This window comes from Lepidochelys kempii, chromosome 12 (genome assembly GCF_965140265.1).
Source record: "Lepidochelys kempii isolate rLepKem1 chromosome 12, rLepKem1.hap2, whole genome shotgun sequence".
Classification (NCBI taxonomy): Eukaryota; Metazoa; Chordata; order Testudines; family Cheloniidae; genus Lepidochelys; species Lepidochelys kempii.
In genome coordinates, this window is record NC_133267.1 from 4,843,481 (window position 1) to 4,859,736 (window position 16,256).

At 42.3% G+C, this 16,256-nt stretch overlaps 1 protein-coding gene across 6 annotated transcripts in view; it reads left to right on the forward strand.

The window, feature by feature from the left end:
- Positions 1–16,256, forward strand: part of PSKH1 (protein serine kinase H1) — a 78,090-nt gene that overhangs the window by 15,738 nt on the left and 46,096 nt on the right. For 4 of the 6 annotated variants that reach the window (XR_012154452.1, XM_073307249.1, XM_073307251.1 and 1 more), the window contains exon 3: positions 15,571–16,076. The exons of the other annotated variants lie outside the window; for them this stretch is intronic. Coding sequence is in view for 3 of the 4 variants with exons in the window: in XM_073307249.1 (XP_073163350.1) it covers positions 15,571–16,076 (506 nt within the window). In the remaining variant the exon portion in view is untranslated. The remainder of the gene's footprint in view (positions 1–15,570; positions 16,077–16,256) is intronic. 6 annotated transcript variants of the gene reach the window in all.

Below are 16,256 nucleotides of genomic sequence, written 5' to 3' on the forward strand. Positions count from 1 at the left end.
CATGTTTTAATGGTTACCAGCCAATGAATCATAGAATCATAGACTTTAAGGTCAGAAGGGACCATTATGATAATCTAGTCTGACCTCCTGCACAACGCAGGCCATGGAATCTCACCCACCAACTTCTGTAACAAACCCCTACCTTATGTCTGAGCTATTGAAGTCCTCAAATCGTGGCTTAAAGACTTCAAGGTACAGAGAATCCTCCAGCAAGTGACCCGTGCCCCACGCTGCAGAGGAAGGTGAAAAACCCCCAGGACCTCTGCCAATCTGCCCTGGGGGAAAATTCCTTCCCAGCCCCAAATATGGCGATCAGCTAAACCCTAAGCATGTGGGCAAGACTCACCAGCCAGACACCCAGGAAAGAATTCTCTGTAGTAACTCAGATCCCACCCCATCTGACATCCCATCACAGGCCATTGGGCATATCTACCACTAGTAGTCGAAGCCTAATTTGGGCAATTAACTGATCTATCCCATCATATCATCTCCTCCATAAACTTATCAAGATTTGTCTTGAAGCCAGATATGTCTTTTGCCCCCATTGCTTCCCTTGGAAGGCTGTTCCAGAACTTCACTCCTCTGATGGTTAGAAACCTTCATCTAATTTCAAGTCTAAACTTCCTGATGGCCAGTTTATATCCATTTGTTCTTGAGTCCACATCCACATTGGTACTGAGCTTAAATAATTAATTCTCCCTCCATGGTATTTATCCCTCTGATATATTTATAGAGAGCAATCATATCTCCCCTCAACCTTCTTTTGGTTAGGCTAAACAAGCCAAGCTCCTTGAGTCTCCTTTCATAAGACAGGTTTTCCATTCCTCGGATCAACCTAGTAGTGCTTCTCTGTACCTGTTCCAGTTTGAATTCATCCTTCTTAAACATGGGAGACCAGAACTGCACACAATATTCCAGATGAGATTTCACCAGTGCCTTGTGTAACGGTACTAACACCTCCTTATCTCTACTGGAAATACCTCTCCTGATGCATCCCAAGACCGCATTAGCTTTTTTGACAGCCATATCACATTGGCGGCTCATTGTCATCCTGTGATCAACCAATACTCCGAGGTCCTCCTCCTCCTCTGTTACTTCCAAGTGATGCGTTCCCAGTTTATAACGGAAATTCTTATTAATCCCTAAATGCGTGACTTTACACTTTTCACTATTAAATTTCATCCTATTACTCCAGTTTACAAGGTCATCCAGATCTTCCTGTACGATATCCCGGTCCTTCTCGGTATTGCCAATACTTCCCAGCTGTGTGTCATCTGCAAACTTTATTAGCGCATTCCCGCTTTTTGTGCCAAGGTCAGTAATAAAAAGATAAATAAGTTTGCTCCCAAAACTGATCCCTGAGGAACTCCACTAGTAACCTCCTTCCAATCTGACAGTTCACCTTTCAGTGTGACCTGCTGTAGTCTCCTCTTTAACCAGTTCCTTATCCACCTTTCAATTTTCATATTGACCCCCATCTTTTCCAATTTAGCTAATAATTCTCCATGTGGAACTGTATCAAATGACTTACTGAAATCGAGGTAGATTAGATCCACTGCGTTTCCTTTGTCTAAAAAATCTGTTAGAAGGAGATCAGGTTGGTTTGACACAGTCTACCTTTTGTAAAGCTATGTTGTATTTTGCCCCAATTACCATTGACCTCAATGTCCTTAACTACTTTCTCCTTCAAAATTTTTTCCAAGACCTTGCATACTACAGATTACAAGCCTGTTAGTTTGACATTACCCAGATCGCTTTTCTCCCCTTTCTTAAAAATAGGAACTATATTAGCGATTCTCCAGTCATACGGTACAACCCCTGAGTTTACAGATTGATTAAAATTTTTTGCTAATGGGCTTGCAATTTCATGTGCCAGTTCCTTTAATATTCTTGGATGAAGATTATCCGGACCCCCCGATTTAGTCCCATTAAGCTATTTGAGTTTCGCTTCTACCTAGGATGTGGTAATATCTACCTCCACATCCCCATTCCAATTTGTCGTCCTACCATTATCCCTAAGCTCCTCATTAGCCTCGTTAAAGACTGAGGCAAAGGATTTGTTTAGATATTGGGCCATGCCTAGATTATCCTTGACCTCCACTCCATCCTCAATGTTTAGCGGTCCCACTTCTTTCTTTGTTTTCTTCTTCTTTATATGGCTATAGAACCTTTTTACTATTGCTTTTAATTCCCTTTGCAAGGTCTAACTCTACATGGCTTTTGGCCTTTCTCACTTCATCCCTACATGTTCTGACCTCAGTAAGATAGCTTTCCTTGCTAATCCCTCCCATCTTCCACTCCCTGTATGCTTTCTGCTTTTTCTTAATCACCTCTCTGAGATGCTTGCTCATCCAGCTTGGTCTACAACTCCTGCCTATGAAGTTTTTCCCCTTTCTTGGGATGCAGGCTTCTGATAGTTTCTGCAACTTTGACTTGAAGTAATACCAGGCCTCCTCCGCCTTTAGATCCGCAAGTTTTTCAGTCCAATCCACTTCCCTAACTAATTTCCTTAATTTTGTAAAGTTAGCCTTTTTGAAATCAAAAACCCTAGTCACGGATCTGTTTTTGTTTATCCTTCCATTTAGTTTGAACTGAATTAGCTCATGATTGCTCAAACCAAGGTTGTCCCTTACAATCATTTCTTCTATGAGGTCCTCACTGCTCACCAAAACCAGATCTAAAATGGCATCCCCTCTTGTCGGTTCAGCAACTGCTTGGTGAAGGAATCCATCAGCTATCGTATCCAGGAAAATCTGAGCCCTATTATTATTACTAGCACTTGTCCTCCAGTCTATATCTGGGAAGTTAGTCTCCCATGATCACACAATTCCCCTTAGTATTTACTTCATTAAAAAGGTCTCTATCCATATCCAGCAGTCTATAGCACACCCCAAGCACTATCCCAGGGCAGGCTCTAGAAACTTTCTTCCCCAATGTGATTTTTGCCCAGGCAGACTCTCTTATCCATTCCATCACTTCTTATTTCTTTACAGACTACCTCATAGAATCATAGAATTATCAGGGTTCGAGGGACCTCAGGAGGTCATCTAGTCCAACCCCCTGCTCAAAGCAGGACCAATCCCTAACTAAATCATCCCAGCCAGGGCTTTGTCAAGCCTGACCTTAAAAACTTCTAAGGAAGGAGATTCCACCACCTCCCTAGGTAACGCATTCCAGTGTTTCACCACCCTCCTAGTGAAAAAGTTTTTCCTAATATCCAACCTAAACCTCCCCCACTGCAACTTGAGACCATTACTCCTTGTTCTGTCATTGATACACAGTGCTACTCCACCACCTTTGCCTTTATTTCGGTCTTTCCTAAACAGCACAGACCTTTCAGTAGCCGTACTCCAGTCATGACGACTATTCCACCCTGTCTCTGTTCTCCCTGTAATGTCTGGTTTCACTTCCTGCACCAGTAGCCCTAGTTCCTGTATTTTGTTACCAGGCTCCGCGCACTGGGGTACAAACATCTTCATTTTTGCTGTTTTGGCTTCGCTCACATTCTGTACCTGATTGGGCGCAGACATTCTACCGCCAATATTACCTATTAGATTGATACGTACACTGCCCTTCTGCCGTATATCCATTCTCCTACCCACGACTGTGTGCTTTCTTTCTTCGTTTTCTTCCCTCTCAAAGAGAACAGCTGGTGTGGAGATTACCTGGACATCTCCAAACCATCTCCCCCAAATTCCTAGTTTAAAACTCTCTTGATCAGTTGTGCCAGCCTCTATCCTAGAAGTCTATTTCCCTCCTTACTCAGGTGAAGTCCACCCCAAGAGAACAAAAAGAAAAGGAGTACTTGTGGCACCTTAGAGACTAACCAATTTATTTGAGCATGAGCTTTCGTGAGCTACAGCTCACTTCATCAGAACAGTCCTCTGTCCATGAATGCTTCCCAGTGGCCATACATCCCAAAGCCCTCCTTATAGCACCACTGCCTGAGCCGTCTGTTGAGCATCAGAATCTTGTCACACCTTTGTTGCCCTTCTCTAGGAACAGGCAGAATCCCACTGAGATCACCTGAGCCTCGATTTCCTTTAGCAGCTTCCCCAGCCTGGCATAGTTTCCCTTGATACGTTCCAGTGAGAATCTAGCCATATCATTTGTTCCCACATGAAGGATAATCAGTGGATTCTTTCCTGCTCCCGTTAGGATCCTCTTCAGCCTCAGGTCCACATCCCGTATCTTAGCACCAGGCAGACAGCACACCCTTCTGTTCTCTGGATCAGCTCTTGTTACAGGTCTGTCTATTCTTCTCAGCAATTAGTCCCCAGTCACATAGACCTGCCTTTTCTGGCAATGGTGCAATTCTCCACTGTCAATGAGAATCAACTTTGCTTTTAAAAAAAAAAAACCTAAAAAGTACAAATGCAAAACAAGATTAAAATTGGTGATTTTAAATCAAGGTTTCTGCTTATTGATTTAAATCTGTGACTTAGATCACTTTGATTTAAATCAATCCACCTTGATTGCAGTAGAATTTTATTGACTGTGGCAAAAGCATGGTTTTGGTGAGAATGAAAAAAGGTTGCGACCCACTTTCTGAGATGTGACTGGGCTCAGATCCCAGGCAGAGAACACAAAGCCATATCGAGAGAGGAATAAAAGCTGGCCTATGAAGTATTTCCATTTTCTTGACAAGAAATGATCTGACACCCAGCTAATGGAGTTGCTGTCCGAGAGATAGCTGCTTACCCGTGGAGCTCTATTCCTGAAGCGGTGGGATCTGTTTGAAGAGGCTATTAGCAGATCAATAGTAGAGGTATCCCATAATAGCTCATTCAGGTACTACTGACGTCACTACTCTAATTATCACTCCAGTCTCCTTTGACAGCTCCTAAACTGTTTGAAGTGATGAAAAGAGTAAGGCACAGAGATGAGAGAGGCCTTGGGAAGAGTAACTTGGCAAGCTTCTCTAATAATGCCAAGTCTCTGAATAAGAGTTATTGAGCCCATTAAAGCTGGATTAGTACAGGCTGCCCATTAAACACTCAGCCTGTCTCCATTTGCCTTATTAGGTTGGTCTTGCTGACTAACCAGAAGACGTGAAATATTCCAAGGGGTTTGACATACTTGAGATCTCTATGTGGAGTAAAGAACAGGCAGTTTGTTACAGGGCTAGAATTTCATCCAGGGTTTCTGTGATGACGACCTAAAGCAGAAGAGTGAAGCTCTTCTGAGTGAAGTGTGAAGTCACCAGCATCCCCTGAGATGAAATCAGAACTATGCTGTTTCAAATGTGGCCTTTTATTATGTTGTACTGACCTCCCCAATAGTGTTCAACTGCCCAGGACACTTACAGCATAAGAAGGATCATGCCATCTACTGGATAGACCAGGACCTGGGGGTAGGACTTCTGGCTCTGACACTGACTCTCCGAGATCTTGGGCAAACACTTAACTGCTTGTATGCCTCAGTTTTCTCATCCATCAGTTATTTTACTTGTGCTGTTTACTTTTCTATCTGATATGCTGGGTGCATTTACACATATACTTAACAGCAGTTTAAAAAAATTATAAAAATATGGGCATAAAACTGAGTGAGGGTTTCTGAATAGTGGTTTGTAAAGTGCTCTGAGAGCCTTGCGGGAGTGGTTCTAGAGAAGGGCAAAGTGTTACCTGAATTGAAAAGTCCTCAGTTTCTTTCTGTTAAGCTGTGTTTCCTGTTCTTCATAGATTCCAAGGTCAGAGGGGACCATTCTGATCATCTAGTCTGGCCTCCAGTATAACACAGGCCATAGAACTTCCCGTTAATCATTCTTAAAGCAGATCTCTTAGAAAAACATCCAAGCTTGATTTAAAAATTGTCTGTGATGGAGAATCCACCACAACTCTTGGTAAGTTGTTCCAATGGTTAATTAATTACTCACTGTTAAAAATTGACACCTTATTTCCAGTCTGAATTTGTCTAGCTTCAACTTCAGCCACTGGTTGTATTAGACCAGGGGTTATCAAACTGGGGGTCGGGACCCCTCAGGGGGTTGTGAGGTTATTACATGGGAGGTCACAAGCTGTCAGCCTCCACCCCAAACCCCGCTTTGTCTCCAGCATTTATAATGGTGTTAAATATATTAAAAAATGTTTTTAATTTATAAGGGGGGGGGGTCCACACTCAGAGGCTTACTATGTGAAAGGGGTCACTGATACAGAAGTTTGAGAACCACTGTATTAGATCTTTCTCTGCTAGATTGAAGAGCCCATTATTAACTATTTGCTCCCTTCTCTATGTTAAGCTGAATAGACTCAAGGAGCTCAATCTGTCATTGTAAGGCATATTTTCTAATTCTTTAAACATTCTTGTGGCTCTTCTCTGAACCCTCTTCAATATATTAACATCCTTCTTGAATTGCGGACACCAGAACTGGACACAGTATTCCAGCAGCAGTCACACCAGTGCTAAATGGAGGTAAAGTAACCCCTCTACTCCCACTTGAAATTCCCCTATTCGTGGAACCATGCTACAGCATCACACTGGGAGCTCATGTTCAGCTGACTATTCACCATGACCCCCAAGTCTTTTCAGAGTCTCTGCTTCCCAGAGTAGAGTCCCCTATTGTGTAAGTACTGCCTACATTCTTTGTTCCTAGATTTGTTCGTTTACATTTAGCCCTATTAAAACCTATATTGTTTGCTTGCACCCAGTTTACCAATCGATCCAGATCACTCTGTATCAGGGACCTGTTCTCTTCATTTATTTACCACTCCCCCAATTTGTGTGTCCTCTGCAAATTTTACCAGTGGTGATTTTGTTTTTTCCAAGTCATGAATAAAAATGTTAACTCATGCAGGGCCAAGAACTGATTCCCGAGGGACTCCCCTAGAAACAATTCCACTTGAGGATGATTCTCCACTTATTTACATTTTGAGACTTGTCTGTTAGCCAGCTTTCAATCCATTTAATGTGGGCCATGTTAATTTGATACCTGTCTAGATTTTTAATCAATGTCATGTGGTACCAAGTGAAACACCTTACAGAAGTCTAAATATATTACATTAACACTATAAACTTAGGTAGTTTGGCAGGATATATTTTCCATAAACCCATGTTGATTGGCATTCATTATATTACCCTTCTTTAATTCTTTATTAATCAAGTCCTGTATCAACCGCTCCATTATCTTGACCAGGATCAATGTCAGACTGACAGGCCTATAATTACACAGGTCATCCCATTTACCCTTTGAAATATTGGCAAAATGGTAACAGTCTTCTGGAACTTCCCCAGTGTTTCAAGACTTATTGAAAATTAACATGAACAGTGCAGCAAACTCCTCAACCAGCTCTTTTAAAACTCTTGGATGCAAGTTATCCGGAACTGCTGATTTAAAGATGTCTAACTTTAGTAGCTGTTGTGTTGCATCCTCCTGAGATACTAGTGGAATGAAAGGGTGTTGTTGTATAACTTCTCATCTGTTTTTTTCACACCTAATACAGAAGGATTATATTTATTGAATACTTCTACCTTTTCTGCATTATTATTGATAATTCTACTATTTAATCTAGTAATGGACCAATACCATTGTTAGGATTCTTTTTGTTCCTAATATACCTAGCCCCTTCCCCCCATTGTCCTTAACTCTCCTGTCCATAACTTTCTCCTTGTGTTTCTTTGCTTCCTTTATCAATTTTCTACAATTCCCAGCTTCTGATTTATATTAATTAATAGCAATTTCCCCTTTCATACATTTGTTATATATATTTGATAGTTGCCTTCGCTTCCCCTCTAAACCAGGCCAATTGTTAACTGGTATAGCCTTCTTCAATTGTTGCTTTTTTGAGCATCTAGAAAAGTGTTCTTAACCAATTCCCAATTATCATTCTCATTTTCCTGAATCAATTCTTCCTCCCAGCTGACTAAGTTCATAATGTTTTCTGCTTTGTGAAATTGCCCCTTTTAAAGCACCTGGTATATACATCACTGTTGTGGGCTTTATTCTGTTTGCACACTATAACTATGATCAAGTCATGATCACTTGTACCTAAGGTACCATTCATTTTTAGTTCTGTGGTCAGTTCCTTTGTATCTGTCAAGACCAGGTCTAATATAGAATTCCTTGTGTTGGATGCAACACTTGTTGAGTTAGGGAATTGTCATCTATAATGTTTAGAAATTGCAAGAATATTTTAGTACTGTCAGCATGAGACCTCTAGCATATGTCACTCAAACTGAAATCCCCCTTGATCTTAGAGATTTTTTTTCTCCCTACACATTACAGGTAGGTAAGGAGTTGGTCACCCTGTTCCCTCGTGTAATTTGGTGACACCAACCAGTACACCATCTTGTGCTTTATCTGTTAAAACTTTGATCCATAAGCATTCAAGTACATTTTCTTCTCAGTTACCACTGACTCAGAAACAGGTAATGCTATTTGTGACATGTGCCAGGTATCGGCATGTGGAGAGACTACGGCTGTCACAAGCTGGTAGCACGTCAACAAACTCTTGTTCCAGGAGCTTATCCAGTGATTTCCACCAGTTCAGTGCTATGACTCGTTAAAACTTCAGCAGTAAACATGTGCTGCTTGAGTATTATCTAATTCAAATGATTTTAGTAATTATAGTAAGTCTAGGCCTTAACATAGGTTTTCGTAACTTCAGACTTAATTTTAAAGAGGTCTATTTACAAAAAAAAATGTATTTAAATTAATAAAATCCAATTCAAATAAAAATATCCGAGTTTTTTCTTTCTTTGTTTGAATCTGCTTTTATCTACACTGCATGGTGGGGAAGGTGCAGTGTCCCCCATTTTAAAGATCTGTGCCTGACTGAGTGTAGGCAAGCTGACGATAGATCATCACTGGCAATATGTGCCTAGAGTAGGAATGCCACACCACACCAGTGGGCCTGCTCACATGTCTGTGGTTGCATAGGGACAGTTCCCCAGTGATGGAACAGAAAACTCTACTCTAGTGTAGTCTTTGGCTTGTTGATTGGGGGCACTGTTGCTTTAAATGAGACTGAGAGGCAGAAATCAATCTAGTGCTCTATTAGCTCATGCAGGTTTAATTTCTTTAGGCATGGTTTTTTTTTTTAAAAAAAAAACCAAAACAAAACACAGCACACACTTCCAGCATCCCCAGAGGTTCAGAGGAGGGAGAGAAACTACAAACCTGGAGCATTCTCAATTCTGGGGAGATGTTTGCATAGTTCAGTGAGATTCCTCTCCTAATCATGGACTAAAGGTGAAGTCCTTGGAAAAGGCAGTACAAATGCAGGCAACATACATAGGCTGCTTGGAGCTTAAAAGTTTGTATTTCATAGGTTATAAAATTCCACTTTAATTTCCTTTTCTTTAGTTGTGTTCTGGGTGAGCGGAATAGATTGTCTAGGGAGAAGATGAGTCTTCTTTGATGTTGCACATCTATAAAGGAAAAACTGATGGTGTGAATTGCAAGGTGTTTGGGATTTTTGCCCTTCTCTCTCTGTGGTGACTCATTCATACAATTTGAAACACAAGCACTGTGCCCTCCAGTTAGCTTTCCTGGCTCATTTATTCCACCAGAGGTATTAGTGTGATGGCTCCCTCCTGTCTGAACCCTCCCTGCTGGCCTGCTTCTCTTTGTTGTTGTTGTTTTTGGTATGGTTTGGGATCTTGCTTGTTTGGTACTCTGACTGCCCTTCCTATTAAGGCTGGGTCTGCAGTAAGATTTTTTTTTTTCTTTCTAAAAATTCCCCTGTTGCTACTACCATTGCAGCTTCGTGGCTGGGAGCAAGGCTGGAGAGGGTCAGCATAGCCAAGGCTCCAGGCATCCCTAGCGTTCTAAGCACTGTCTTGTCTAATCTGGCTCAGAGCAGATCTACCTATGGACCTGTTAGCACAGCACATCTTTGCTTATCTTGTTCTCATGGAAATGCTGTGCACCCTACCTATCAGACTCCTCTACTAACCCCAGGGATGGGATAGCTGTTCAAAGTCAGCCAATTACTAACCTCCCACTGCAAAAAGCTGCACTGCTATGGTATGTTACTAGAATCTTGGAGGGCAGCTCCTCCTGTCTGTAAGGAGGATCCCAGCAGAGTCTAATCTGAGACCATGTGAACTCTTAGGGTATGTCTACACTACAATTAAAACCCCCCTGTGGCTGGCCCATGCAAGCTGACTCGGACTTTGGCTAAGGGGCTGTTTAATCGCAGTGTAGATGCTCAGGCTAGAGCCTTGGCTCTAGGACTCTGCTAGGTGGGAGGGTCCCAGAGCTCAGGTTGCACCCAAGCTTGAATGTCTACATCACAGTTAAACAGCCTCTGAGCCTGAGTCAGCTGGCACAGGCCAGCTGTGGGTGTCTAACTGCAGCACAGGCATACCCCAGCCTTGTTCTGAAAACACCTCATGGGCTATTTTTGGTTTGCTTGATTGTGCCAGCAAGGTGGCTGACCCACGCCCTCTGGCGTTCCTGTTCTGGGGTTTTGTCTTTGGAGAGGTGGATGGTTTGGGTGGATTGGTACTGCTTGGCTAAGAACCTGGAACTACAGTTTGTTGAAGAGTGTAACCAGCTTTTGACAGCAGCAGCCTCTTCTGCAGATGCAGAGAGAATATTTTCTCTATTTCAGTTTGTTCAACCGGTTCTGTGCAAGGACTAGTTTTATTTAAGAAACCAAGTGGGAGTGGAAAAAACAGGAAAGCTTGTTTTCCTCATCCAATCTATGAATAAAAACAAGGTGTGAGAGGGTGAGATCTACTAGTTCTAAAATCTTGAAGGAGATGGTGACCAGAAACAATCAGTTCAGTTCACCAACTACAGATTACACTTCCTTTGTTTGTTTAATCAGTTAGCTTTAAAGGAAAAGTGTGTTTTGATAAACTTTTTTGTTAGCACATGTAAGATATTTGTTATTTGATTTAAAAAGCTGGTTTGGTGCATTTTAAATTGAATTTGAATTTCCATCCAACTAGAGCTTGACCCAAATCACAAGTAAAAAATTAATCATCTTGTGAGTAAGAAATGCATTATTCACCATTTTCTAACATCATCAGAAAGGTAAAAATTAAGACTCTGAATAAATGTAAGTTAAGCTTTATAATTGCTTAAATAAATGTGCACAGATATAGGGTACCCTCTTGGTTAGCGAAAAGAAGCACCAAATTTAGTGTAAAGCTTGTACTTAATTGCCATCAACATGTTTTCATGGTTATCAGCCTTTCTTTAAGAAAGTTACTAAAAAGCAAAACACAATTTAAATAGATTTAAATTAAGGTTTCCTGCTTTTTGATTTAAATCATTATTTGAATCATGTTGATTTGAATCAATTCACCATGGTTCTGTAGAGTGACACCAAAATCCTCCTTGCTCCCTGCTGTCTGATGTTCCTCGGGCGATACAGAATAGTAACCCCCAGGCTGGGTAGTGGTTTTCATCTTGGGTAGTGGTTTTCAACCTCTTTTTTTTTTTTTTTTTTTCCCCCCTCCATTTGTGGACCCCTACAAAAAAATAGAATGGAGGTGCAGACCCCTTTGGAAATCTTAGCCACAGTCTGTGGACCTCTATGGGTCCATGGACCACAGGTTGAAAGCCACTGATCTAGGGTTTGTAAATTTCCTCTCTCTTAAATGGAGCAGTAGAGGTTGCTATAACCAATGTTTTTGTTTTTTGTGTTACTGTTTTGTGTGCATGAAGCATTCACAGTACTGGATTAATATCACAGTGACACAGGAACCGCTGCACTGATTGGATTATTATTTTTTATAGTTAATTCAGTAAAACTCTCATTTGGTAATTTTATCTTAATTGGCCACAGAATTCTCATCGAACTGCCGCAGAATTCAAAGATCTTAGGTCTGGTTTTCTGCAGAGTGCTTTGGGCCTTTCTATAGTAAGTAAATAGCCTTTGCATCTGAAGTGTCTTACCTTAGGCCATTACTTGCTTTGCTGCACACTGGGCTACCCACATTTGCCATCCTTGCCTGTCAACTGCCCTTCTCTCCAGATCTTCCCATTTCATGTTGAGATGCTTGATGTCATTCAGAACTGTTTGTTTCCATGTTGTTCATTGTCTTCCTCTCTTTCTTCTTGTGTTTTCTGGCTTCCAGTCAAGGGTAGTATTTGGTAAGTGTTCTTTTTCCATTCTCAGCACATGTCCCAGCCACTGATGTCGTCTTTTGTAGATTGTTTGTGAGAGGGTGCCTTGGCCAGTCGTTTTTCTGACTTCTTCATTCGTCTTCCTATCTCTATATGTTATTTCCAATATTCTTCTCAGACATTGGTGATGAAATGCATCCAGCTTTTGTCTCTCTTTCTTGGTAAGTTGCCATGTCTCACTGCTATATGTTGTGATGGCGATAAAAATTGCTTTGCACACATTGTTTTGTCTTGAGGGAGATGTTTTTGAGTCTTCCAAATGCAGCGTTTGCCTTCCCGATTCTTCTTCTTCTTTCCTTGGAACTAGTACCATCTTGATAGATGGTACTTCCAAGATACATAAAATTGTTCACCTTCTCCAGTTTCTGTTCTTCAATTTTGATTTCTGTCCCTGTAGTCCCCATTAATGTGACTTTACATTTCTTTGCGTTGTATCTCAAACCTATGTTCCCCATTACTTTTTACCTGGTTTATGCATTTTTGTAGTCCGTTGGCATCTTAATTGATAAGAGCAATGTCATCAGCGAAGTCTAGATCAAATAGCCTTGATTTGTTCCATTTTAGGCCATATGTATCAGTCACATTGTTTTAATCCATAGACAATGACTAGCATAAACAAAAAAGGAGACAAGACGCACCCCTGCCTTACACCTATCTTGATGCTGAATGGCATAATCCATTTTCCATTTTAATGCAGCATTTTGAGTTGGCGTAGAATGCCTTCATAACGTTGATTAATTTTGTTGGAATTTCATATTGTTCCACAATTTTGCACATTGTTTCTCTGTTTACACTGTTGAATGCCTTTTGAAAGTGCACACAAGAAAAAATCCATCCAGTTTGCTGGAGATGCTGGCCTTCCTGTAGGGGGAGCAAGGCTACTTTCATTTTTCATGAGTGCTGTGGTTACTTACATCTCTCTTTAAAGGTAGGTGATCAACAATATTAATATTATTGAACTTCAGGAGAGCAGAACCTGCCATGTGCTAGGCACTGCTTTGTGTGCAAGGTTAGGAAAAGCTACTTACAGACAGCCATAGTTGTGCATGGGTCCTCACAGACTAACACAATAGCAGGTACCTGCCTTGAGGAGTTTACAGTCTAGATTGGACTAAACAAAGTAAGGACAAGAGCTGCATCCGTTAATGAAGAATGAGTAGTGCTTAATTTAAACGTGCTACTTGTTAGTTCCTTTTTGGATCTCTTTTCTGATATACTTCTACTCATAGGGTTTGTGGCCGGTGGCTATAATGAAGGCTGAGGTGGAGGGAGCAGAAGACCAAACCTTTGCAAGTCCATTTGTCCAAGGAGATCTTAGCTGCCAGATTTGGTTGTCTCAAATGAAAACTGGTCTCCTGCCTAAGTTCCTTTGTAAAGGACACTGAAAAGCAGATGTGTCCATTCTGTGCTTTACAGGACATTGCATGCAGACCCATCTTTGACTCTCTTCCTGATGTGAAACATAGGGTAGACAGCTGTCTGCAGAGCCAAAGGAGGGACTTAGACAAAGAGATGGGCCATGGCTGTGCTCTAGAACCCCCGGAGCCACGGTGTTTACTACTTAAATGCAGTTAACCAAGTGCCATTTCTGGACAGACCTTCCAAGTGGCTCTGCCCAGAAGAGGAGAGTTCAGGAAATTCTAGTCAGGCAAATGTGTCATGAACGGACTTCTGCCATGAGCTCTATCTGTGGATAAATAAGCAAGGAAATCCGCATTGGGGATTAGCTGAGCAGCCAATGGACTTTAAAGTATTTCCAGATGTGCCTTATAGTCTGCTTACTCTTTGTTCCCAGCTGAATTTCAGAGCAGCCATTGTGGAAAAGCTGGTTACTGCTTTACTTAAATCTCTTCCTTTGTCAGGCAGGTGTCCGGCAGTTTCTGTGCAGAAACTGCATTTGGTCAGTTGGTCTGAAATGGAACAGGTGACTGTCGTCACGTTCAGACCTGGAGAGGGGCTTGACTTTAGATGGTGATACAATACGCGTAGCTGTTGGTTCCACAGAGTTCAGATAGAGGCTATTATCTCTGCATATCATCCTTCCCTCTAAATCTATCCCAGCCTCCTCTGGAAAATCCTCTGCTTCCTCTGACCACCCCCAACCCCACATCATACCCTGGCATTCTTCTTGTACATTAGATTCATCCTCCTCTTCGAGGCCCTACATAATCTCACTCCCACCTAGTTTGCTGCTCACTTTCTCCTTCCCCCAGGCCTGTTTCCTCTCAGTTCCCTTCATCTCCTCCTCTCACTCTTGCTTCAGTACTCACACAACCCGTACTCTTGCATCAGCGTTGCCACCTTTTATGCATTAAGAGCTCTCCTTCGCCACCTTCAAATCCCTCCACTGAACCTGCTTCCTTTGAGAATCCTTCCTGTCCTGCTCTCTCCCTTGGGCTGCCCCGTCATCTGTTTTATCTGTCTTTGCTTGTGAGCTCTGTGGGATAGGGGTTTGGGCTTGTTTTTCTCATAGTGCTCTCTCTTTGTATAGGCTGTGATATAATTAAGTACTAATTACAGACTGTTGCAGGGCAATCACCATTAACGTTTCTCTAAACTGAATAAAACAAAGGCTTTGCTTGCTGTGATTCAGTTTCTCATTAACTGTGTGCCAGCACCAACTCTTAGCTAAGACACAGGGCACCTATTCGTCCAGAGCAAGCCTGGCTCTGTTAGCGTATGGATCCTGAAATGTTTTACAGCAGCAACTGGAAATCAAATCAAATCAAGCCTGAAATGTACGTTCTAAACTCTTCCAATTATCACATCAAAGCAGAGGCTGCATTATCCTCTGTAATGGGTAGAAGCAACCTACTCTCATTGGTATTTCTTTTCAAAAAGACTTTTTCTTCTCACTTGGGAAAGTGGCCCACCAATGTCTGCCTTCTCCATCTGTTTTCACTGCTGTTGATGGCTTTGTGAATCACCAGCTTTTATCCTCTGCTGAGCACCCTCCCCTCCTTAACAACAGATGGCATGGGAGTTAAACCACTTTGATATACAGTGTCCTTCCTAAGGTCCCTGGAATAGTGCTTGTTTGGCAGCATGGTAGCTTTGCATGTCTGTTGGCAGACATCAGCTGGGGGTGGGACTTACACGGCATGCACATGTTTGAGTAGGGTAAGGAATAACTAAAAGAGGATAAAGGACAGAAGCTATGGCCTGGTCTACACTTCGAGTTTGTCGGATTTAGCAGCGTTAAATCGAATTAACCCTGCACCCGTCTACACAATGAAGCCATTTTTTTCGACATAAAGGGCTCTTAAAACCGATTTCTGTACTCCTCCCTGACAAGGGGATTAGTGCTGAAATCGACATCGCCGTTTTGAATTAGGGTTAGTGTGCACGCAATTAGAAGGTATTGGCCTCCAGGAGCTATCCCACAGTGCACTATTGTGACCGCTCTGGACAGCACTCTGAACTCGGATGCACTGGCCAGGTGTACAGGAAAAGCCCCAGGAATTTCTGAATCTCATTTCCTGATTGGCCAGGTGAGCTCATCAGCACAGGTGACAATGCAGTCCCAGAATCGACAAAGAGCTCCAGCATGGACCGAACGGGAGGTACTGGATCTGATCGCTGTATGGGGCGAGGAATCCGTGCTATCAAAACTACGTTCCAAAAGACAAAATGCCAAAACATTTCAAAAAATCTCCGAGGCCATGAGGGACAGAGGCTACGGCAGAGATGCAACACAGTGCCTCATGAAACTTAAGGAAACCAAAGAATCAAATGGACACTCCTGGACAGAGCCCCAGACGTGCTGCTTCTATGCTGAGCTGCATGCAGTTCTAGGGGGGGCCGCCACCACTACCCCACCCCTGTCCGTGGACTCCAATGATGGGGTACTCTCCGCCATGCCTGAGGATCTGTGGATGAGGAGGAGGACAAGCTTGAGGAGAGCACACAGCACACCGTTCTCCCCGACAGTCAGGATCTTTTTATCATCCTGGCTGAAATACCCTCCCGCCCAAACAAGCCGGAGGAGGGACCTCTGGTGAGTGTACCTTTTTAAATATAATACATGTTATAAAAGCAAGCGTTTTTTAATGATTAAGTAGCCCTGAGGACTTGGGATGCATTCGTGGCCAGTACAGCTACTGGAAAAATCTGTTAATGTATCTGGGGATGGAGCGGAAATCCTCCAGGGACGTCTCCATGAAGCTCTCCTGGAGGT